This window comes from Oratosquilla oratoria, chromosome 13 (genome assembly GCF_046742065.1).
Source record: "Oratosquilla oratoria isolate Oo_2021 chromosome 13, ASM4674206v1, whole genome shotgun sequence".
NCBI lineage: Eukaryota > Metazoa > Arthropoda > Malacostraca > Stomatopoda > Squillidae > Oratosquilla > Oratosquilla oratoria.
The window spans coordinates 54,837,339-54,862,617 of NC_134789.1; the positions used below are offsets into that span (position 1 = coordinate 54,837,339).

The 25,279-nt window shown below is 40.2% G+C and overlaps 2 protein-coding genes across 3 annotated transcripts in view; one reads left to right on the forward strand and one right to left on the reverse strand.

Annotated features, from left to right (window-relative positions):
• The window catches only part of LOC143032435 (uncharacterized), a 198,682-nt gene that overhangs the window by 16,374 nt on the left and 157,029 nt on the right, over positions 1 to 25,279 (forward strand). The window lies entirely within an intron of this gene.
• Positions 1 to 25,279, reverse strand: part of LOC143032434 (glycerol-3-phosphate acyltransferase 3-like) — a 32,866-nt gene that overhangs the window by 3,733 nt on the left and 3,854 nt on the right. The window contains exons 2-8 of one of the 2 annotated variants that reach the window (XM_076197210.1): positions 18,717 to 18,983; positions 14,062 to 14,232; positions 11,753 to 12,001; positions 11,502 to 11,604; positions 11,187 to 11,302; positions 9,953 to 10,061; positions 9,565 to 9,752 (exon numbers count right to left, since the gene is read on the reverse strand). In XM_076197210.1, coding sequence (XP_076053325.1) covers positions 9,565 to 9,752; positions 9,953 to 10,061; positions 11,187 to 11,302; positions 11,502 to 11,604; positions 11,753 to 12,001; positions 14,062 to 14,232; positions 18,717 to 18,958 — 1,178 coding nt within the window. In that variant the 5' untranslated portion in view covers positions 18,959 to 18,983. The remainder of the gene's footprint in view (positions 1 to 9,564; positions 9,753 to 9,952; positions 10,062 to 11,186; positions 11,303 to 11,501; positions 11,605 to 11,752; positions 12,002 to 14,061; positions 14,233 to 18,716; positions 18,984 to 25,279) is intronic. The other variant, XM_076197211.1, reaches the window with a different exon arrangement.

Consider the following 25,279-nt stretch of genomic DNA (forward strand, 5'->3'; position numbering starts at 1 on the left):
ATGTAAAGGAGGAGAATGAGAAATTGAAGAAGAATAGTAATGAAAACAGAGAGAAAATAGCTACAGAAGCTAAAAATTGGAGAATAACTCAAGAAGGGAATAAGGTTTCATTCACTGACATAGTCAAACAGCAATTGAAAGAACATAATGAAGACTCAGTTATTAAAGTGATGAGACAGAAGGAGAATATAGTAAGAGAATTAGCTGACAAAAAGAAATGTATAATTATATTAGGAATGGAAGAGAAACATAACCCAGATAGAACCGCAAGAATCAAGGAGGAAAATGAAAGAGTAAGCAGTTTATTAAAATTAGTCCAGGAAGATGAACCAGAAATTATAAAGGAAATTGAGGAAAAATTCAGACTCGGAAAATATAGTACAGATAAGACCAGACCAATTAAGATTAAATTCAGGTCACAAACAACGGCAGAGAAAATTCTATCCAAGACAGGGAAACTAGCAACAAATGATCAATATAAAAAGGTATGGATAAAAAGAGAAATGAATAAGGAGGAAAGAGAGGCAGAAAAGCAGAAAAGAATTGAAGCTAAGGCAAAAAACGAGGAAAGAACGGAGTCAGAGAAAGAGAGATTCTATTGGAGAGTAGTGAACATGAAAATAAAGCAGTTCGACATACTAAAGAAAAACATAAGGGAAACAGTGAATACAATGGAAGTGGCAGAAAACTAAGAGTGTCTTACACAAATATAGATGGATTGATAACAGGATTGAATGAACTGAATGATTATTTGAAAGAAAAAGAACCGGACATAATGGGAATTGTAGAAACAAAATTAAAAGGCCCACTACCACCCAACAGTGTAGGACATGATACATACAATTATTGGATTAGAAACAGAGAGAAAAAACAAGGGGGTGGAGTTATGTTCCTGACTAAGAAGGATATAAACGTGAAAGGTGTCATATATGGAAAGAATACAGTAGAGATGATTATGAGAAGTGGAAGACCGAGATAAGAAGAGCAGAAAATTTGTGATCAATTATGTGCCTCCGAAAACAGCCTCATGGGAGGAGAGTGAACATAAAAGTATGTTAGAGGACACAAAGATAGCATTAACTAAAATAATGGAAGACGGAGGAAGAATAGTTATGATGGGCGACTTTAATTGCAAAGAAATCTGCTGGGAAGAAATGACAGTAAAGAGTGGTGATGACTCATGGGGAAATGCTCTACTTGAGATGATTACTGACCATTCAATGACACAATGGATACAAGAGAACACTAGGTATAGAAATGAAGAAGAACCATCGAGGCTAGACTTAATAATTACATCTGAACCTAGAATAGTGGACAAGATTGAATATAAAACACCAATAGGTAAAAGTGACCACATATTGATTGAACTGGAACTTAATGAAGAAAAATATATGAAAAGAAATGAACAATATAGAAAAGGAAGAATGATGTATGAAAAAACAAACTTTGATAAAATAAGAGAATTCTTCCAACAAGAAAACTGGGAAGAAATATACAAAGAAGAAACAACAGTGGAAGAGAAATGGAATATTTTGACAAAAATTTACAAAAAAGGAGTGGAAAAGTATGTCCCAAGACAAAAACAAGAAAAAGAATATGTAAAATGCTGGTACAACAAAAGTTGTAGGGAGTTAAAGGACAAAAGAGACAAAGCCTGGACCAGATGGAAAAAAGACAGAAGACCTGAAAAATGGAAAATATATACTGGTTATAGAAATGAATATGTACAAAAGTGCAGAGAGGAAAAAAGAAAATATGAAAAAGATGTTATAGAAAAGTGTAAAGATCAACCAAAACTATTCTACAGATTTGTAAACAATAAACTGAAAAACAAACAAGACTTAGAGAAATTAAGACAAGGAGGAGTTGAATACACTGAGGAAATGGAAATGGCAGAAATTATGAACAAACATTTTAAATCAGTGTTTACAAGGGAAAATATACAACCTGAAGAGATTGAGTGGAAGGAAAAAGTCCCCCCTATGGAAGAAATAGAAGTAACAAAGAATGAAATATTGACACACTTGGGTAATTTTGATGTCAGAAAATCGCATGGGCCAGATGAAATAGCAAACTGGATTCTGAAAGAATGCAGGAATGAACTGGCAGACAAAATACATAGCATAATAAGCAGTTCCTTAAAAGAAGGAAAAGTTCCAGAAGATTGGAAAAAAGCAAATATAGTACCTATATATAAAGGAGGAAATAAAGAAGAACCTACCAACTATAGACCAGTCTCTCTAACAAGTACAATAGCAAAAATTTGTGAAAGAATTATCAAAAGTAGATGGGTAAAATACTTGGAAAAAAACAACGTACTAAATCCAAGGCAATTTGGATTCAGACAAGGACGATCATGCGTCACCAATTTAATATGTTTCTATTCAAGGCTAATAGATATAATACAAGAAAGAGATGGATGGGCTGATTGTGCATTTCTAGACCTAAAAAAAGCTTTTGACAAAGTACCACATAAGAAGTTGCTTAAGAAATTAGAATATGAAGGAGGAATACAAGGTAAATTGCTAAATTGGATGGAAGACTTTTTGCAAGAAAGAAAAATGAGAGTAGTGATAAGAGATCAGCACTCAAAATGGAATGAAGTAATAAGCGGTGTCCCGCAGGGAACAGTTCTGGCCCCAATAATGTTTGCTATATATATTAATGATATGGATGAAGGAATTGAAAGCTATATGAGCTTCTTTGCAGATGATGCAAAATTACTGAAAAGAGTGAAAACTGAAGAAGATTGTGAATCACTACAGAGAGATCTAAATAAAGTACAGGAATGGAGTAGGAAGTGGGAGATGGAGTTCAATACAAAAAAGTGTAGTATAATGGAATTTGGAAAAAGCAAAAACAGAATAACAGGATCATATAATTTGGGAGAAGAAGGAATAAAAAAAGTAGAAAATGAGAAGGACCTGGGAGTCATTGTTATGAATAATATGTCACCTGAGAAACATATAGATAAGATTTTTGGAGAAACTTATAATTTAATAAGAACAATCAAAGTGGCATTTACATACCTGGATGAAGAAATGGTGAGGAAAATCCTAATCACCCTGATAAGACCAAGATTGGAATATGCAGCAACGATATGGTCACCAAGTACAAAAAAATGTATAAAAAAACTTGAAAGAATACAAAGAGCAATTACAAAACTGGCACCAACACTCTCAAAACTATCATGTGAAGAGAGACTACAAAAACTTAAACTACAGACACTAGAGCAAAGAAGAGAGAGAGGAGATTTGATAGCTATTTACAGAATCATGAAAGGCATAGAAATTACTGATAGAGAGAATCTGATAAAATGGGATGACAGAAATACAAGAGGACACGGAAAGAAAATAAAAAAAGACAGCTATAGAAGAGATTTGAAAAAGAACAGCTTTCCTCACAGAGTAATAGACAGTTGGAACAAGTTAGATGAGAAAGTGGTGTGTGCAAAAACAATACATGAATTTAAAAATAGTTTAGATAAAATGAGATATGAAGACAGGACCCCACGAGCATAGCTCCCCTTCCCGTAAAATACAACTAGGTAAATACAACTAGGTAAATACACACACACACACACACACACACACACACACACACACACTTCAACGAACGGACGGCTTAGAAGACGTTCTGAAGAAAATTGAAGTTTCGTGGATCCCAACGCAAAGAGAAGTGCCTATTGTATTTACAGGGTGGGGGAAAATTGCTCGTGGGGTAGTGGGAAAGTAGGGAAAGAGGAGAAGGGGAGGGATTGCTGAGGGAAATGGAAGGAAATGAGGAAGGAGAGGACTTGGCCCAGGCAGACAGGCGAAAGGTAAACAAACGGTCCCCCGACCAGCTGAGCGACGATGAAATGTCTAATAAAAATGTAAAGATTAGAAGTATAGATAAGAGCAATACAGTAGAAAGTGATGAGAATATTTTCCAGGGATTTAAAGAGGGTGGGGGGGACACAACCCCCCCCCCCCCGACTGACAAGACTAGAAGAGAAGGTCGATAAGATGATCGAGGACTTGGAGCGTAGGTTCGGTCATGTTAACAACATTGTACAGAGGGTTGAAAAATTGGAAGAACTAGAGAAGGCGAACAAAAACTTAACTAAGGAAATTGAAGAATTAAAAAAACAGTTAAAAGAAGTAAAATAAGAGAATAAAGTCTTAAAGGAGAATAATAAGGAGAACAAGGAGGGTTGGAAAAAAATCCAAGAAAATAGCAAAGTTGCATTCACTGACATAATCAGACAGCAAATGAATGAACAAACTGAAAACTCAGTTATTAAAGTGATGAGACAGAAGGAGAATATAGTAAGAGACTTAGCAGACAGAAAGAAATGTATAATTATATTAGGAATGGAAGAGAAACATAACCCAGATAGAACCACAAGAATCAAAGAGGAAAATGAAAAAGTAAGAAATTTACTAGAATTAGTTCAGGAAGATGAACCAGAAATAATGAAACAAATCGAAGAGAAATTCAGGCTCGGGAAATATAGTACAGACAAGACCAGACCAATTAAGATTAAATTCAGGTCACAAACTACGGCTGAGAATATCTTATCCAAAACAGGGAAACTAGCAACAAGTGAACAATATAAAAAGGTATGGATAAAAAGGGAAAATGAATAAAGAGGAAAGAGAGGAAGAAAAACAGAAAAGACTTGAAGATAAGGAAAAAAAACGAGATAAGAACGGAGTCAGAAAAAGAGAGATTCTATTGGAGAGTAGTGAATATGAAACTAAAGAAAGTCGACATACAAGAGAAAAACAAAAGGGAAACAGAGAACACAATGGAAGTGGCAGAAAACTAAGAGTGTCTTACACAAATATAGATGGATTAATAACAGGATTGAATGAGCTGAATGATTATTTGAAAGAAAAAGAACCAGACATAATGGGAATTGTAGAAACAAAATTAAAAGGTCCACTACCACCCAACAGTGTAGGACATGATGCATATAATTATTGGATTAGAAACAGAGTGAAAAAGGAAGGGGGTGGAGTTATGTTCCTGACTAAGAAGGATATAAACGTGAAGTGTGTCACATATGGAAAGAATACAGTAGAGATGATAATGATGGAAGTAGAAGACAGAGATAAGAAGAGCAGAAAGTTTGTGATAAATTATGTGCCCCCGAAAACAGCCTCATGGGAAGAGAGTGAACATAAAAGTATGTTAGAGGACACAAAGATAACATTAAACAAGATAATGGAAGAGGGAGGAAAAATAGTTATGATGGGCGACTTTAATTGCAAAGAAATCTGCTGGGAAGAAATGCCAGTAAAGGGTGGAGACGGCTCATGGGGAAACGCTCTACTTGAGATGGTTACTGACCATACAATGACACAATGGATACAGGAGAACACTAGGTATAGAAATGAAGAAGAGCCATCGAGACTAGACCTAATAATTACATCTGAAACTAGAATAGTGGACAAAATTGAATATAAAACACCAATAAGTAAAAGTGACCACATATTGATTGAACTGGAACTTAATGAAGAAAAATATATGAAAAGAAATGAACAATATACTGTAGAAAAGGAAGAATGATGTATGAAAAAACAAACTTTGATAAAATAAAAGAATTCTTTCAAAAGGAAAACTGGGAAGAAATATACAAAGAAGAAACAACAGTAGAAGAGAGATGGAATATTTTGACAAAAATTTACAAAAAAGGAGTGGAAAAGTATGTCCCAAGACAAAAACAAGAAAAAGAATATGTAAAATGCTGGTACAACAAAAGTTGTAGGGAGTTAAAAGACAAAAGAGACAAAGCTTGGACCAGATGGAAAAAAGACAGAAGACCTGAAAAATGGAAAATATATACCTGTTATAGAAATGAATATGTACAAACGTGCAGAGAGGAAAAGAGAAAATATGAAAAAGATATCATAGAAAAGTGTAAAGATAAACCAAAACTATTCTACAGATTTGTAAACAATAAACTGAAAAACAAACAAGACTTGGAGAAATTAAGACAAGAGAGAGTTGAATACACTGAGGAAATGGAAATGGCGGAAATTATGAACAAACATTTTAAATCAGTGTTTACAAGGGAGAACATACAACCTGGAGAGAACGAATGGAAAGAGAAAGTCCCTCCTATGGAAGAAATAGAAGTAACAAAGAATGAAATATTAACACACTTGAGTAATCTTGATGTCAGAAAATCGCATGGACCAGATGAAATAGCAAACTGGATTTTGAAAGAATGCAGGAATGAACTGCCAGACAAAATACATAGCATACTAAATAGTTCCTTGAAAGAAGGAAAAGTTCCAGAAGATTGAAAAAAGCAAATATAGTACCTATATATAAAGGAGGAAATAAAGAAGAACCTACCAACTATAGACCAGTCTCTCTAACAAGTACAATAGCAAAAATTTGTGAAAGAATGATCAAAAGTAGATGGGTAAAATATTTAGAAAAAAAAAAAACAGTGTTAAATCCAAGGCAATTTGGATTCAGACAAGGACGATCATGCGTCACCAATTTAATATGTTTCTATTCAAGGCTAATAGATATAATACAAGAGAGAGATGGATGGGCGGACTGTGCATTTTTAGACCTAAAGAAAGCTTTTGACAAAGTACCACATAAGAAGTTGCTTAAGAAATTAGAAACTGAAGGAGGAATACAGGGCAAACTACTAAATTGGATGGAAGACTTTTTGCAAGAAAGAAAAATGAGAGTAGTGATAAGAAACCAGCACTCAAAATGGGATGAAATAATAAGCGGTGTTCCGCAAGGAACAGTTCTGGCCCCAATAATGTTTGCTATATATATTAATGATATGGATGAAGGAATTGAAAGCTATATGAGCTTCTTTGCAGATGATGCAAAACTACTGAAAAGAGTGAAAACTGAAGAAGATTGTGAATCACTACAGAGAGATCTAAATAAAGTACAGGAATGGAGTAGGAAGTGGGAGATGGAGTTCAATACAAAAAAGTGTAGTATAATGGAATTTGGAAAAAGCAAAAACAGAATAACAGGAACACATAAATTGGGAGAAGAAGGAATAAAAAAAGTAGAAAATGAGAAGGACCTGGGAGTCATTGTTATGAATAATATGTCACCTGAGAAACATATAAATAAGATTTTTGGAGAAACTTATAATTTAATAAGAACAATCAAAGTTGCATTTACATACCTGGATGAAGAAATGGTGAAGAAAATTCTAATCACCCTGATAAGACCAAGATTGGAATATGCAGCAACGATTTGGTCACCAAGTACAAAAAAATGTATAATAAAAACTTGAAAGAATACAAAGAGCAATTACAAAATTGGCACCAACACTCTCAAAACTATCATATGAAGAGAGACTAGAAAAACTTGAACTACAGACACTAGAGCAAAGAAGAGAGAGAGGAGATTTGATAGCTATTTACAGAATCATGAAAGGCATAGAAATTACTGATAGAGAGAATCTGATAAAATGGGATGACAGAAGTACAAGAGGACACGGAAAGAAAATAAAAAAAGACAGCTATAGAAGAGATTTGAAAAAAGAACAGCTTTCCTCACAGAGTAATAGACAGTTGGAACAAGTTAGATGAGAAAGTGGTGTGTGCAAAAACAATACATGAATTTAAAAATAGTTTAGATAAAATGAGATATGAAGACGGGACCCCACGAGCATAGCTCCCCTTCCCGTAAAATACAACTAGGTAAATACACACACACACACACACACACACACACACACACACACACACACACACACACACACACACACACACACACACACACACACACACACACACACACACACACACACATATTCTTCGGGAAGTGAGTTCATTACAAAAGTTAAAGAGGAGAAAGATTTGGAAGAGTTGATAAAAGACAACCTGTCACCTGACAGACATATCGGCAAGATTGTGAGAGAGACATACGGACTATTGCAGAAGATTGAAATGGCGTTCCATTATATGGATGAAGAGATGATGAAAAACTCATCAAAACCCTGATACGCCCAAAACTGAATATGGGTCTTCACACAGAGTGAAGGATATAAGCAAGATCGAGAGAATACAAAAGGCAACAACCAAACTGGTCCCCAGCCTGGCAGATAAACTATATGAAGAAAGACTAAAAGTACTGGATCTGCCAACTTTGAAAGATCGAAGCGAAAGAGGTGATATGATTACAGTGTTCAGGTCATTAATGGGGATAGATTGCATTGGCAGAAGAGATGAGATTAAAGATGGGAGGAGGGCTTTAAGAGGTCATGGGAGTAAATGAAGAAAGACCACATGATGTCTAAAGGATGTGAAGAAATACAATTGTCCATATAGATGCATAAATATGTGGAATAGCTTTGAAGGTGATATAGCCCAAACACAAAACATGAGTTCAAATCTAAGTATGATAATTGGAAATCAAATATATATATTAAGTTGGAACTGTACATGATTATGAGTCTAGGTATGTTAGAAAATTAGAGAATAGGAGACGGGACCCAACGAGCGTTGTTCCTTTCCTGTATACTACATTTAGGTAAATACACACATATCACGCATATGGAGATGTGTGAAATAGGACTAACTGCCATGCTAGAACGGCAAGCTCACCCATTTTCCCCTGTGGCAACACGCCACTACTGCAGTGTCCCCTTACTAATCTTGGCCAATTATATGTGTCCATTATAATCAAATTATATATCATGAATAATGTTGCCACATACTAGGATGGCCCTTGTAAGGTAAAAAGCATCTGAGTGTGACATAATTGTATAAATTGGACAAAGTAATAAAATAATTTATGTCGTGGCGGACGGGAAATTCAATATGAAGTCTAAAGGGATATGGAGTTTAATTTAATCCTCTTACGAACGATGCCCATTTACCATGATGTGGTATCAAACCACATCACCCCTAGGATACATGTACAGCCTCCTGATGCTATATAACAGGATTTGTAATTTCACACTATGCTCTATTACAGCGGGTCCGAGGAAAAGTTAAACTTACTATATGGCAGCAACTCCAGGGTGATTGGTTGGAGATGTTGGCTTAGAGTGAATGCAATATTTCTCCGACCAGATGAAACTGCGTAGCGATGGGATTCTTTCCAGCAATTTTTGTACTGACTCTTAAACTCTTTGACCAGTGGCGCCTCTTGTAACATTCTATTATGGCTAATGCCAGGTGATTTCATTTAGCTGAGGGTAACAGTCGAGATGTTGCCATAAAGCGAGTCTATATTTTCTCAGATTCTCTAGAACAGAGTATGATTTGATCTTCATCACCACCAGTGCCTCAACTTCATGCTGTTTCCCTTTCCCTCCGAAAAGCTCTTTACAAATCATCTTGAAATTCTTCAAGACCCAATTCTTTTCCTCTGAGTCCCCAGAAGAAACAGAATAATCTCTCTGAGTCTTCCCTAGGAGAATTACCTAAAATCGTTCAGAACTCTAGAGGAACCATCTTCACTCTCTCAATTTCCACCAGCACCTCCCCATCACTCCCCGAATCCCTAGAAGAGCCGTTTTCACCTCTTCAGATATATGGGAGAACCCTATCCTCTTCATCGAAGAACTCTTCGACTCACCTGTTGGCGAAGGCGATGGAAGACTCGTTCTCGCCCCTGACCATGGGGGGCAAGTAGTAGACGTCGCAGACGATAGCCCATGACGTCATCATGCTGAAGGCGTACTGGCCGAAGGTATCCTGCCACCAGAAGGCGTCGCCGTAACGAGGGTCGAAGCGGATGGCGATCGGGTAGATTACGCTCCCGATCTGAAAGGAGAGGAGGAGTAGTTCGATTTAGTGGGATGTCGTTAACGGGGGACTTTCGAAGTCGGGTGGCGTCATATTACCCTCGATCTGAGGATGACTTTGGACACGTGGTCCTTCGGGGTTGGGGGTAGGGGGGGATGTTGGAGAACTACCGTGCCATAGGAAGAACTCTGGGACTTCGTCAGACTCGTTATATTCACCTCAAAGGCCCCCTTCTTGAACTGAAGGATGGCTGTGTTGTTGACGCACGTGCCCTCGGGGAAGATGAGAATCGGAGGCAGGGAGGTGTCTGTGGCGTGGCTCCTCAGCCTGCAACACACAAAGACGTGGAAGGTATCAGACATAAGGTATGGTGTCGGGAGGCATCACTAAATAAACAACATTTGCTATAGATGGCCTTCTTGAAATGCATGACATTTTACAAATATATTGGATACAAAAAATCGCGAACACCAGGGTATGTAGGCCTATTCAGATATACTGTATGTAATATACGCTCTCTCTCTCTCTCTCTCTCTCTCTCTCTCTCTCTCTCTCTCTCTCTCTCTCTCTCTCTCTCTGTATCTCTCCCTATATATATATATATATATATATATATATATATATATAATTGTGTATATATATATATATATATATATATATATATATATATACTGTATATATATAATGTATATGTATATATACACGCGGGCTTTGGTTCGAAGCTCGCTCATAGCCGGGTTTCATGATTTGATTTCATCATTGTCACTAGTGATTTATTACATTATATATATATATATATATATATATATATATATATATATATATATATATATTATATATATACAGGTATATATATATATACACTGAATGGTTCCCAGTGATCAATTAATATCTTTTTTCAACCACAAATCACTTTTAATTCCATGCCATCGCAGTCGAGACTGAAGAATCGCTCGATGGAGGCATCCGTTGGAAATTGAAACGTGGACGAGCCGAGGATTCGAACCCAGCCAACCCATAGCAAAGTTGCAGTGACTTATACCAATACGCTATATGTATGTATGTATGTATGTATGCATATGTGTAGTATGTATATGCATGTATACACCCTCACTTCCGTCCAGAGGTGCAACCTGGATGGGCTGGTGCTCAATCTGCAGACAGAGTTTAATATATTTATCAGGTTGGACCTCTCAGCCATTGACAATATAATTATAAATTTCTTTGATACTAATTACTGTGTTGTATATGATGTGTCGTTATGACATGTTAGTTTTGTTCTCGTGTTCCACTTCACTGTGGACCCGGTTCGAGTCCACCTGCATTGGTAGTCGAAGTGCAGTGGGGCGGGTTCGATCGTAGTTATGTGCCCCCGGGCATAAGTTTATATTTTATTTATTTATTTATTTATTTCTATCTCTTCTATTTTTTATTGGTACACACTTGACTCACCTCCGGGCAACTTCGGCCCTCTCCTTCGATTCCCCCCGCTCGAACCAGATGTGGGTTGACGACTTGGACAGGGCGCTCATGAAGACCCCGAGGAGTCCTCGTGTCTTCTGCCCCACCTACCGTGTCAACAAAATGATAAGAATCTCAATAATGTTAAAAATACATATATACAAATTAAGAAGACAGTGATGTTGGTGATAAGACGTGATGAGGATGGTAGTAACATCGACACCAAGAAGAGTAGATAAAGAGGTAAATAAAAGGACAAGAGCAACGGTGTAAACAGTAAGGGGCAGGTACCTAGTACCGACTCACCATGTCGTAGCACTGGTCGGTGGCGAGAACCATTGAGTCGATGGGCGAGGTGTGGTTGGCCACCGCGATACCGTACTGAGGTCGATACTGCGTGTCATGGAACCTGTGCAGGGTTGAGCCATTAGTCACAAGGCTTAAGACACAGTAACAGATGTAAAAGAAATGAAGACGGGACCCTGCAAGCGAAGATTACCCTTAGGTAAGGAATTCCTAAACCACATAGAATCGCAATGGGCCGCTGGCGTCCTTACCTGGCGACGACGGACAAAGACCCGGCTACGAAGTCGAAGCACCACATGACGACGAGGGCGTTGATCTTCTTCTTGATCTCGCCCCCGGGTAGGAGGCCGACCAGGGACGTGCAGACGACCAGGTTGGCCAGACTCACGACCAGAATGATGGCCCTCATGGGCATGAGGAACACATAGCGGATGATGCAGCCCACCAGCCAGAAGATCGTCAGGGAGGGGCTCAGTCTCAGGTAGCGACGTTTCTTCGTTCTGAGGGCGAGGGCAGGTGGAGGGTCAGCTTTCTTAGCTCCTGGAGTTCGAGGGGGTACTTACCTGTGGTACTCCTATCTTGATAAACCTTGTTTACATATTTATTTATATATCTATTTAGTTTTCCATATATTGTTTACTTATGTATTTGTTTACTTGTGTAAATTTATTTATTTATTTATCTTTTTATTTATATAAACATATTCATTTATTCATATATCTATTTATCCACTTATTCATTTGTTTGCTTATTTGCTTATTAAGTATTCCGGTTGCCGGTAAGATGTTTTATCTCTGGGACTTGGGAAGTGGGTAAAGTCACTGACATTCTCTGCATTTTGCACTGGGACTGTCTGTTTCATTCGGTGGCTCTCGAAAGCACCAAGAAACTAAGACAACAAAACAGTCTCGGCTGTAACGCACAAAGACAGTTTGACGCGTAATCCTTAAAGAAAAAAAATCCCAGATAGAAAAATGTTATAATCACCAGGGGAGAGCTGGGATTTTAGAAAACTTTAACATATAATTGGAATAAAATTAGAAAACAAGTTAATATCGATGATGATAAAGGAAGTTATAAACCAGTTGTATGGTGATGCTTCTAATAGTATTGATGTCGACAGTTTCAATAGAAACTACTTATCCATAACAATGGTTATAATTATGAGTGTTAAATTAACCATTGTTTATTTCTTTTTATCTTTTATGTAAGAACAAATTGGTTTGCTTGCTTTCGTTCCTTGTTTTCTTTGTTAATTTCAATATTCATGAGATTCGATAGGGAAAAAGACTGAACTAACGAATCATCTTGATGAGGGATAGATTAAAATGCAAGTTGAAAGTAAAAGTGATCATCAATAAAGTAGATATTGTTTAGGTAAGATGGCTTTCATAATGCTCTGAAATAGTTTTACATATTTGACTGTAAGTAAAAACAGACAACTTTATTCAGCTGAAGATTGGCCCGAAACTGAATTTCGTAATCTATGGAGAATGGTTGTGTATGGATGATGCTATGATGCATGAGGGGGAGTGGGTTGGGGTTGGGGGTGAGGGAGTATGTGTGAGAAATAAATTGACGCAGCCCGAAGGGATTTCTCCCCGTCTTCTCCTTTTCTGCATGATGGGATGGAGAGGGGGGGTCGCCGATTTAATGAAGTGGTTTTGGTGTGGATGTACTGTGTCTTATGACACTGCTTCTGACCCAGGGCAGTGGACAAGATGTAGGGATGACCCGTCATCCAGGAGGTGCCAAGATAAGAGGGAGGGAAGAGGGTGGAGGGGAATGGAGTGTGTAGGGGATGGAATGGGTGGGAGGGGTTTGTTTTTATGCCTTTGTGTTTTGGTTACCTCCCATGTAAGGGGGAAAAAGCCTTAGTATATGTATGTATGTATGTATAAGCTGTATTGATAATTGTTATATATCATTGTAAACAATGACTAAAATTTGTGATATTCTTGGAGTCCATAAAACAAGACCATCAAGCGTGATGGGGTGAAGGGCTGCTATAAGGATTTTCAGGATTTCGATAAACAGGAAAGTGGAGGGACCTATACTGAAATTCACTGGGCATTTCCTGAAGAACAAAATAATCATCAAGTATGTGTTGAGTGGGGAGAGGCGTTCAATGTTTTTTTTTTGTATGCATGTAGTGAGTGATGTGACTACCTTTCGACAGTCATATGTTGATTGGCGAATTCATTACAGAAAATGAGAAGTCAACTTTATTCTGTTTAATATTTTTTTATCACTAGTGCTGCTCCATCATAAACGACCTAAGTAATAACTGATCCTGTGCAACGGCGACGTATATCCTGTTTCTTAAGCCGGGTCCACACTTGTTGCATTTCCACGTATCGTATAATCTTTGCGTACCACCTAGTGATACGATACGGTGCAACAGGGTATTGTACCCACTTGTTGCGTATGCGTATACAGCAGGCGGATACGCAACAAGTGGGTACAATACCCTGTTGCACCGTATCGTATCACTAGGTGGTACGCAAAGATGATACGATACGTGGAAATGCAACAAGTGTGGACCCGGCTTTACTGTTACCTGGAAAGCATATTCCAGCAACGGAGTTCCTCCGACGTGAAGCTCTTGGTGACGCAGTCCGTCACGACGGCACGCATTCCAGCCGTCAGGTAAGGCATCGCGTCTTGGAAGTTGTAGGCGTCTGTCCTGGAAGCAGATTCCCCCTTCGGAGACTCTGGGTCGATGACCACGCTGGAATGGCAAGAACGAAGGAGGAGAGATAGGCGCGGGGTGAGGGAAGAGGAGAAATACACGGAATTCTTGTTGGTATTACATTGTGTTGTTGTCCATGATTCGTCAGAGCGGTTGTTCTTGTGGACAACATCGTTTCGTCGATTGCTAGTAAGGTTTTTCTCATGCACTTCAGTTCATGTTGTAGGGGATTGGCGTGTCCAGGGTGAAAACATGTCTCTTGATGTCAGACGTATGAATATCTTGTAATAATAATGATAATAATGATATGGTTTAACGTCACAAAGTCCCCCCTATCGGAAGGCTAGGACGGTGTCCCTTACAGAGAACTTTGTAGCGTGGAATTTAATGAACCATGCCCTTGGTTCAACTTAGCCGGTGGCAGGATTCGAACCGCCATCCCCTCGACCTTCGCCGCAAGTAACGACGCCCTAACTTCTTCATTTGCCCAGAATATCATATTCATATTATTTCTTTAAACACCTCTTTGAAAAACACTGGGATGAATTAGAATACCATTCACCTCCTTAATGTGTAGAAAACCGAATCAGAAAAAATACCATTGTCTCAATTTTTTTTTTTTTTTTTTTTTTTTTTTTTTTTTTAAAGAAAATTTCCAAAGAGTGTCCTGGGCTATTGACCTTCTCTCTTAACTAATGTACAGTTGGTTCCACTTGTAGGTTTCAGAGTACCTCATGTTCTTTAGGGAGTTGACGTGGGAGTGTATCTTGGAGTCGTGAGTCAGTTATGATGTGAGTCAGTTACGACGTGAGTCAGTTACGAAGTGAGTGAGTTACGACGTGTGTCAGTTACGACGTGTGTCAGTTACGACGTGAGTCAGTTACGACGTGAGTCAGTTACGACGTGTGTCAGTTACGACGTGAGTCAGTTACGACTGTGTCAGTTACGACGTGAGTGAGTTACGACGTGTGTCAGTTACGACGTGAGTCAGTTACGGCGTGAGTCAGTTGCGATGTGTGCCAGTTACGACGTGTGTCAGTTACGGCGTGAGTCGGTGACAACGTGAGTAAGTTACGACGTGAGTCAGTTACGACGTGAGTCAGCTACGACGTGAGTCAGCTACGACGTGAGTCAGTTTCGACGTGTGTCAGTTACGACGTGATTCAGTTTCGACGTGAGTCATTTACGACACAAGTCAGTTATGACGTGAGTCAGTTACGCCATGAGTCAGTTACGACATGTGTCAGTTACGACGTGTGTCAGTTACGACGTGTGTCAGTTACGACGTGTGTCAGTTACGACGTGAGTCAGTTACGACGTGAGTCAGTTTCAACCTGAGTCATTTACAACGAGAGTCAATTACGACGCAAGTCATTTACAATCTCGTAAAGTACGTTCGCTACCAGCTCCACAGAATACGCTTCTTCACTTCTCTAATCATGAAATGATTCCGCGTGTCTCTGGTCCGTAAGGGTATCACTAAAGACCCTATACAATCAATACATCATACGGGAACTGTAATACTTGAAAGTGAAACCTTGTTCATAGGATTTGATTCATCGTAGGAGGAATCTAGGAATTGAATAGACAAAACTCGGGAGATCCTCGGGCACAACTTATCAGTAATTTTTTTTTCGTCTTTTATCGTTTGGGGTTCGACCTTAAACCCACCAGGCAAAGGTTGTTATCTAAGTGAAGTATTATCGCAGTGTCTGTTTTAAGTGGAGACTTGGATCGGTGAGGCGGCTGTCGTTCTGATAAAAACTCGGACAGCTTGTTTACATTTTAGACGTGGAGGAGATTTCCTGGACGGATGCTGTCGAGTGTTTTTTTTTCGGTAGGTTAAAATTTCGCGACACTCTTAATATTTGATTTAATTTAATGTAGTTTATTTTTTAGCTTTATTTTTTACTTGCTTATTTATACATTTATGTATTGATTGCTTTATTTTACAGCGATATTATATTGATTTCGAATAGACTATGTAAAGAGATAAATGGACTGTAAGGTTTCGTCAGTTGTGAATTCTTTCCACTGAAATCATTTTTCATTTTCCTATTTCGTATTATACACCAAGATATTACATAATGAATTAATCAGAATTAAAATAAAATAAAATAAATTAGGGACACGTCTTTGATATATTGTATGAAAAGCCTGAACTATAGTGAGTGAAATTGTAGTCGAAAGGACACAATCTTGATTTGGATTTGAGAAGTCGCATCCACTATTATTGACATTTCTGACAATATTTGGATTAAATCAATTATTCAGCTATTAATTTGTTCTTAGGTCTTGGGTATTTTTGGATAAATGTTCATTTGCAAGTATGTACATATGCATAAATGTGTGTGTGTGTGTGTGTGTATCTATGTGTGTGTGTAAACAATAAGTTATGGGTTACTTACGCATTAACTTCGTTACTGTTATCACCGATGCTCATATCAACCTGACGTTATCGGTGCCCTTCCAATCAACCGTTTCAAAACGTTACTTGATTTGACTTATTCTATCTGTCACCAAACTATTTTATTCTGTTACTAGGTTCTTGAATTGTATTTGGTGATTGTACTTGGAAGGAGTGTGTGCGAACATTAGAAACATTAACAATGTTTGACCGCACACACAAATGTACACACACCTCGTGGCGCTGTGGTTAGAGTTCTCGCCTGCCACTACGGCGCGGCGGTCCGGTTCGACTGCCGCCCACGGCTGAAATACCTTCAGTATCTCTGCGCTGCGGGTCGTTACCCCAACTCTCGTGGGCGGGGAGCTGGGTGTGTGTGTGCGTGTAAGCTCACAGTATTACCCATAGATCGGTCATACGAGCTCTGAGCTCTCATCCGGGAGGTTAATAACTGTCCACCACGAGCCCAACATGTGATCCAAGACCATGGTGAATCACGTGCCCCCTTCGACACGGGCTCGCTCGCTAACTTGCTGGTGTAGTGGCTAGCATCTCGGGCTTCTACGTCGTGGACACCGCGATCACGACGATAAAAGCTTCCTTTAATGCTGCAAGTCAGCTGTGCCCCCACTTCCCTTAAGCAGTGTGTGTGTGTGTGTGTGTGTGTGTGTGTGTGTGTGTGTGCGCGCCGGGGTGTATGTAAGGTCGCATCGTTATTTATAGATCAAGTGTATTTGAGCCGTGAGATCTCATCCGGGAGGGAAATATTTGTCAGTCACGGGCCCAGCATGGGATTAAAGACTATGATGAATCACACAAACACACACACACACACACGCATACACGCACACAACTCGTGGTGCAGTTGGTAGAGTTCCCGGCTGCCGCTACGGAGGTCCGGGTTCGAATACCTCCCAGTGCTGAACTAATTTCAGTATCGCTGCGCTACGGGTCGTTACTCCAACTCTCGTGGACGGGGAGTTTTGTGTGTGTGTATGTGTGTGTGTGCGTGTGCGTGTAAGGTCACGGCATTACCCATAGATCGGTCATATATGAGCTCTAAGCTCTCTTCCGGGAGGGAAATAGCTGTCGATCACGAGTCCAACACGTGATCCAAGACCGTGGTGAGACCCACATACGCATTTACAATTGCTTTCCACCAGTCTCTGGCAGATAAGTGTTTATTTTCTCCTTGGTTGTGACTCCTAAGGAAAGAGAATGGCTGAAACGATTCCATTGCCACATTCGTCACTTCGCATATTTTTACTCAATTTCGGAAACCCTTTATACTACCCACAGGCGGGACTCGAACCTGCGATTCCTGTCACGCGTGTGTATTTGCCCCATTCGTAGACCAAAGCGACGAGGTTGCCCCATATGGGGGCAGGCCCATGTAGGAGTGGCACATGTATAACATGTATTGTGTATTATATATAAATGTATGTATGAAAATACGTAGAACCATGTAGCAAGTTCCCGCGAAAATGCGCGTCTGATACAGATGTCTGAGACATCATTTTTTTTTCTTCTTATCATTGTTCGTGTTGTCGGTGTTGATATACTTTTTTTTATTGTTTTACTGTTCTTTAATTTAGCCACCCATATCACCCACATAACCTCCTCTAGGCGATTCTTGTGCCTTCCCAGCTCGCACTTCATAAACTGCAGTATTTTGAACAAAATAATTCGTTTTCTAGACCAATAAAAACCCAAGTCACTGAATGAATATATACGAGAACAAATAAACATCTAGACATATTAATAATTAAGTGAATAATTAAGTAAACTGATAACATAGAATAATGCAATATAAATTCAAAAGATGAAGAGATACACTATAAAAATATATACTTATATTGAATAGAAAAGTAAAGACGTTTAACAGTAATAAAGATATGAATTAGATGATATGAGCAGATAGACAGATAAGAAGTAAAATAGGTTGGGTACCACCGTACCCACTCTGGGTTCTTATCAATATCGTCCGTGCTATTTCACAACCTAACCATCTCTCTCTCTCTCTCTCTCTCTCTCTCAAAAAAAAAAAAAAAAAAAAAAAAAAAAAATAGAATAACATAAAAAAAAAAAAAAAAAAATCAATCTTCCTAGCACCCACCTGTCGTCCTCCTCGAGATCCTCGTCCTCCAGTTTAGGTTCGGAGAGCTTGAGCTGCGCGAAGAGAAAGACGCGGTCCAGGAGGGCGACGTACTTGCGGCGGAGGCCCAGAGGCCGCCCGATGGTGGCCACGAGCAGGAGGCTCACGAATGACGTCAGGTGGCCCCAGAAGAGGATAGGCGTGATCCACATGAACCATTCGTACACCTCCTTCTCCGTCTCCGAGATGGTCGGGGTCTCCATGTTCCTCAGGAGGAAGTCTCCCCGCCTGGAAAGAGAAGGTTCCTTACCAAAGCTTCGCAAGAAGAATTGTCGTGAAGTATGGATAGCGTCTACGTTGTGTAACGTACAAGAACAAGCGTTCGGTTCTTTAGGAAAGTGGATTTGGGCAGTGGGAACCAAACCGCTAGGAGACCTTTAGGTTCATGACGAGGCTGGTCGCAAAAAGAAAAACAAAGAAATCGAGTAATAACTTGTTATCTGAAGGCTTGGGTTGTGTAATATGCGACCACATCAGAGGTGAGACAGTTTCATGAATGTACTATTCGTTGGGCTTCGTGTGAATTTGGAGGATTACTTACTCCCTACTCCCCCCTCCCCCAAAGAAAAAATTGCTGACTTTCTCTAGCAGTTGTGATTGCAAAAAAGGATAAGGGTTACCACATATGGTAAAGAAGTGAAGTGATGCACCCTTTTCTATCAACATTTAAGATTCTTTTGATATGGATTCGCAGGGTAGCGTGGGATGTGGGAGTGGTGGGAATTAAAACTTTCCCTATAAAGGAATAAAGGAGGAGAGGCTTAGGCACCTTAACTTACACTCTCTGGAAAGACGCAGAGTGCGGGGTGATCTAATAGAGGTGTTCAAGTGGATCAAAGGCTTTAACAAGGGTGATGCAAACAAGGTCATCATATTAAAACAACAAGGCAGGACTCGCAGTAATGGATTTAAACTGGACAAATTTACTAATAGGGTGGCCAACGAATGGAATACACTTAGTAACCATGTAGTGAGCGCTGAAACTATCAGTTGTTTTAAGAAACGGTTAGACAACTTTATGGATGGGGATGACAGGTGGTGATGAGTATGGAGCTCCCTTGTGTAGGCCTTATGGTCTCTTGCAGTCTCCTTCATTCTTATGTTCTTATTGGTGTTACCCAGTATTCCCTCAGATATGTTTTACAACTAGCGCACATAGAGAAAAATGTGCGTTCACAAGGTTTTCAAATGATATTAAAATCAATTCAATAAAGACGTTCCAACCAAACATCTACTTATAAATTCTCTAAAAATATGGTAACTTGCCAACCGTCCAACCAATAATTGGAGGTAATATGTAATACAAACTTATAAATTGTGCGTATTTGCTTAAATTGTTAGATGGTGACTCGGATGGGCGCGCACATACTTTTCAGAGAAGGCAAACTTTGCACAAAAGCAAATTTCGGTGCCAGTTTAGTATGTGGCCTACCTTTTTGAAACTGGTTTTGTATGTGGCCTACTTTTGAAACTGGTTTAGTATGTGGCCTACCCTATTTGAATGTGTCCTACCTCAGGAAAAAATTAAAACAAAAAACAATACTTTAATTGTTTTTTTCGTTTAAACCTAACCTAACCTGACCTGACCTGACCATCACACTTCTCACGTAAATGTTGTTCCTGTAGGACACCCTTTTTCTCTTAAAAAAATGACGTTACACTTTCATCACTGGCAGCAACTGTCAAATAAAATTCTCTGAGCAACATTTTTGAATGGGTAAGGTTAACTGAAAATAAATATGCACACACTCACACCAGAAAATTAGAGAGAACATTGGTGTTACCTAACTCTTATTCACCAGTCTGTGAAATGAAAGAGATATCACCTTCTCCAACTATGAAGACTTTAACTGTTTTACTGAATTCAGAGCTTATTTTCTTTCATATCACCAAAGGGAAATGAGAATCTTGTTTAGTTTTAGTTTTAGTCTTTTAGTCTTTTAGTTTTAGTCTTTTATCCCACTGATATTAATTTCCGTGACGTTTTCTGATACAGCAGTTAAGTTTTAAATTTTTTTTGTGTACTAACTCCATTATGAATATGATTAAAACAGAAAATGTCCACCTTGCCCTTTATTAGTATTCTATTTATTTATCATTATTTATTTATTGTTACCTATTTATTTATTTTTTCTTCACTGGACTCGTGGCAGTCCTACTGATACCGGTGGAGCTGACCGAGCGGTCTCGGCGATCCATCGACATGTGCAAAGAACCGGTGATAAGGAGACCTCTTCTCCTCAAGGTAACGAGGAGGACAACACCGGGGCGTTACGAAAGGCGGATGATGAATTTCATACGAGTAAACAGATACAGACAGATGGATATCTTGTGACTTGCGTGAGAATGGGAGACGTTCCTGAGCAGGTGCGCACATATACATACACATGCACACGGGCACACAAGCATACACATGCACACATGCATCTACGCACACACAAGCATATGTACACTTACACACATACACATGCACACGGACACACATGCACACACACACACAAGCATACACATGTACACATGCATATACGCACACACAAGCATATACACATACATACATATACCAAGGCTTTTTCCCGCTTACAAGGGGGGTAGCCAAAAAGAAAAAGGCATAAAATCATTCCCACCCATTCCATCCCTGAATACACTCCACACCCCTCCACCCTCCCTCTTATCTTAGCACCTCCTGAATGACGGGTCATCCCTGCACCTTGTCCACTGCCCTGGGTCAGAAGCAGTGTCGCAAGACACAGCACATCCACAGCAAGGCCGCTTCATTAAATCGGCGACCCCCCCCCCTCTCCGTCCCCCCATTGCATAAAATGAAAGGACGGGGAGAAATCCCTTCGGGCTGCGTCAAATTTTGCTCACACATACTACCTCACCTCCCATCCACCCGCCCATTCCACCTCATGCAACCACAACATCTTCCATATACAACCATTCTCCATTCACCCCTGTCTTCTGTCCTCTCCCATCCTTCCTCAACAGACATTCCCCTCTTCCCCAAAGCCCCCTTCACCCCATCCATATACACTTACACATATACACATACACATGCACATGGACACACATGCACATGGACACACATGCACACACACACACACACACACACACACACACACACACACACACACACACACACACACACACACACACACACACACAAGCATACACATATGCACATGCAGATACGCACACATAAGCATATATACACTTACACACATACACATGCACACGGACACACATGCACACACACACAAGCATACACATGTACACATGCATATACGCACACGCACACACAAGCATATATACACTTACACACATACACATGCACACGGACACACATGCACACACACACAAGCATACACATGTACACATGCATATACGCACACACAAGCATATATACACTTAAACACATACACATACACACACAAGCATGCACATGTACACATGCATATACGCACACACAAGCATATATACTCTTACACACATACACATGTACACATGCATATACGCACACACAAGCATATATACACTTACATACACATGCACACGGACACACATGCACACACACACAAGCATACACATGTACACACACATATACGCACACACAAGCATATATACACTTACACACACATGCACACACGCACATACGCATACACAAGCATACGCACACACACAAACACACACATGTATGGATGCATATACGCACACACAAGCATATATACACTTACACACATACACATGCACACGGACACACATGCACACACACACAAGCATACACATGTACACACGCATATACACACACAAGCATATATACACTTACACATGCACACACGCACATGCGCATACACAAGCATACGCGCATACACAAACATACACATGTACACATGTATTTACACACACAAGCATATATACACTTACACACATACACATGCACACACGCACATACGCATACACACGCACATACGCATACACAAGCATACACACGCACACACACACAAACATACACACAAACATACACGCACACGTGCGCACACACAAACATACACACACGCGCGCGCGCGCACACACACACATACATTACACGACTCAATGGCGCAGTTGGTAGAGTTCCCGGCCGCCACTACGGTGGTCCGGGTTCAAATCCCGCCCAGGGCTGAAATAGTTTCAGTATCGCTGTGCTGCGAGTCGTTACTCCAACTCTGGTGGGCAGGGAGTTGTGTGTGTGTGTGTAAGGTCACAACATTACCCATAAATCGGTCATATATGAGCTCTGAGCTCTCTTCCGGGAGGGAAATACTGTAGCTGTTGATAGAGTCCAACACGTGATCCAAGACCGTGGTGAATCACACACACACACACACACACACACACACACACACACACACACACACACACACACACACACACACACACACACACACACACACAGACGGGACCCCGGCAATATGCCCATTTGTTTTCAGTCAGAGACCTCCTCTTCCTCCTCGTTGTGTTAACGATCCTTCAAACTTTAATTGACTGGTGAAGGACCAACAATGCACGACAGTAACTGGAGATTCGTTGCGAGCAACGTTCCTTCTTAAGTTGTGCACATGTGCGCACGCACATACGCACATGTTTTACAACTAGCGCACATAAAGAAAAATGTGCTCACACAAAGTATTCAAACGATATTAAAATCCGTTCAATAAAGAAATTCCACCCAAACATCATCTTATCTAAGTCTAAATAAAAATATTCTTCTAAAAATGCTGTGGAAGTCGGGGACAGGTGGTATTACGGTGACACTTTGTCCTAATAATATTCTTGAAAAAGCGCTTGGGTAAGTCGGGGTCAAGTGGTATTCTTCTTCCTCTTCTTCTTCTTCTTCTTCGCGTTCTTCTTCTTCTTCGCGTTCTTCTTCGCGTTATTCTTCTTCGTCTTCTTCCTCGCGTTCTTCTTCGCGTTTTTCTTCGTGATCTTCTTCGCATTCTTCTTCGCGTTCTTCTTCCTCGCGTTCTTCTTCCTCGCGTTCTTCTTCGCGTTCTTCTTCGCGTTCTTCTTCGCATTCTACTTCGTGTTCTTCTTCTTCGCGTTCTTCTTCGCGTTCTTCTTCGTGCTGGGGATCCCGTGTTGGGGTTCCGCCCCGAGGCCGAAGGGGAAAACGAGGGATTAGAGCGCGGAAAGCTGCGGCCGTAGGCCGCTGTTTGCGCAGCCAAGCCCACGGCGAAGTCGGGGAGGGCGAAGCCCGCGGCTTGTAAATTCTCTAAAAATATGGTAACTTGCCAACCCGTCAAACCAATAATTGGAGGTAATATGTGATACAAACTTACAAATTGTGCTCATTTGCTTAAATGATCAGATGGGGACTCGCACGGGTGCGCACATAAATTTCGGAGTAAGCAAAGTTTGCGCACAAGCAAGTTTCTGCGTAGACTCAGCAAAAAAATAAAGGGAGCATTGGTTGTGAGGTCTCGGAAGGCTGCCTGACCGCAGCTGAGGTCACGCGACAGGCTCCTGGTACCCGGATGACAAACTTGTGTTAACTTTATTTGCTAACAAATGGTGTATGGTTCGCTGTACCCTTACGTTAGAAATGTGTCTTAAGATATGTTTTGTACTGAAGTGATACCGAAATAAAGGTAGTATCCTTTTGTATCGCATGTTAGGTTGTCGGCGAATTTTGGAATTTGGCTGTACATATATGCATATGAACATAAGTTCTGTCACCGGTTTTGTCTGACGAGAAGACGTGTTTAGCAAACCACTGTGGCACATTAATTTAGACGAGCTCCTTCCAGTTGGTAAAATGGAATCCAATAAGGAATCAGCGAAGCTGTTGATATGATAAGGAGTCTGAGACTTGTGTTCTTCAAACTGAGGCGAAGAAAACTTCCCGAACTTGAGTTCGATGACCTCTTGGTCGTTACTCTTCTTCGCCTGGAAGGAGTCTGAGACTTGTGTTCTTGAAACTGAGCCGAAGAAATCTTCACGAACTTGAGTTCGGTGACCTTTGGGTCGTTACTCCTCTTCGCCTGGAAGGAGTCTGAGACCTGTGTTCTTCAAACTAAGGCGAAGAAAACTTCCCGAACTTGAGTTCGGTGACCTCTTGGTCGTTACTCTTCTTCGCCTGGAAGGAGTCTGAGACTTGTGTTCTTGAAACTGAGGCGAAGAAAACTTCACGAACTTGAGTTCGGTGACCTTTGGGTCGTTACTCTTCTTCGCCTGGAAGGAGTCTGAGACCTGTGTTCTTCAAACTGAGGCGAAGAAAACTTCACGAACTTGAGTTCGATGACCTCTTGGTCGTTACTCTTCTTCGCCTGGAAGGAGTCTGAGACTTGTGTTCTTGAAACTGAGGCGAAGAAAACTTCACGAACTTGAGTTCGGTGACCTTTGGGTCGTTACTCTTCTTCGCCTGGAAGGAGTCTGAGACCTGTGTTCTTCAAACTGAGGCGAAGAAAACTTCACGAACTTGAGTTCGATGACCTCTTGGTCGTTACTCTTCTTCGCCTGGAAGGAGTCTGAGACTTGTGTTCTTG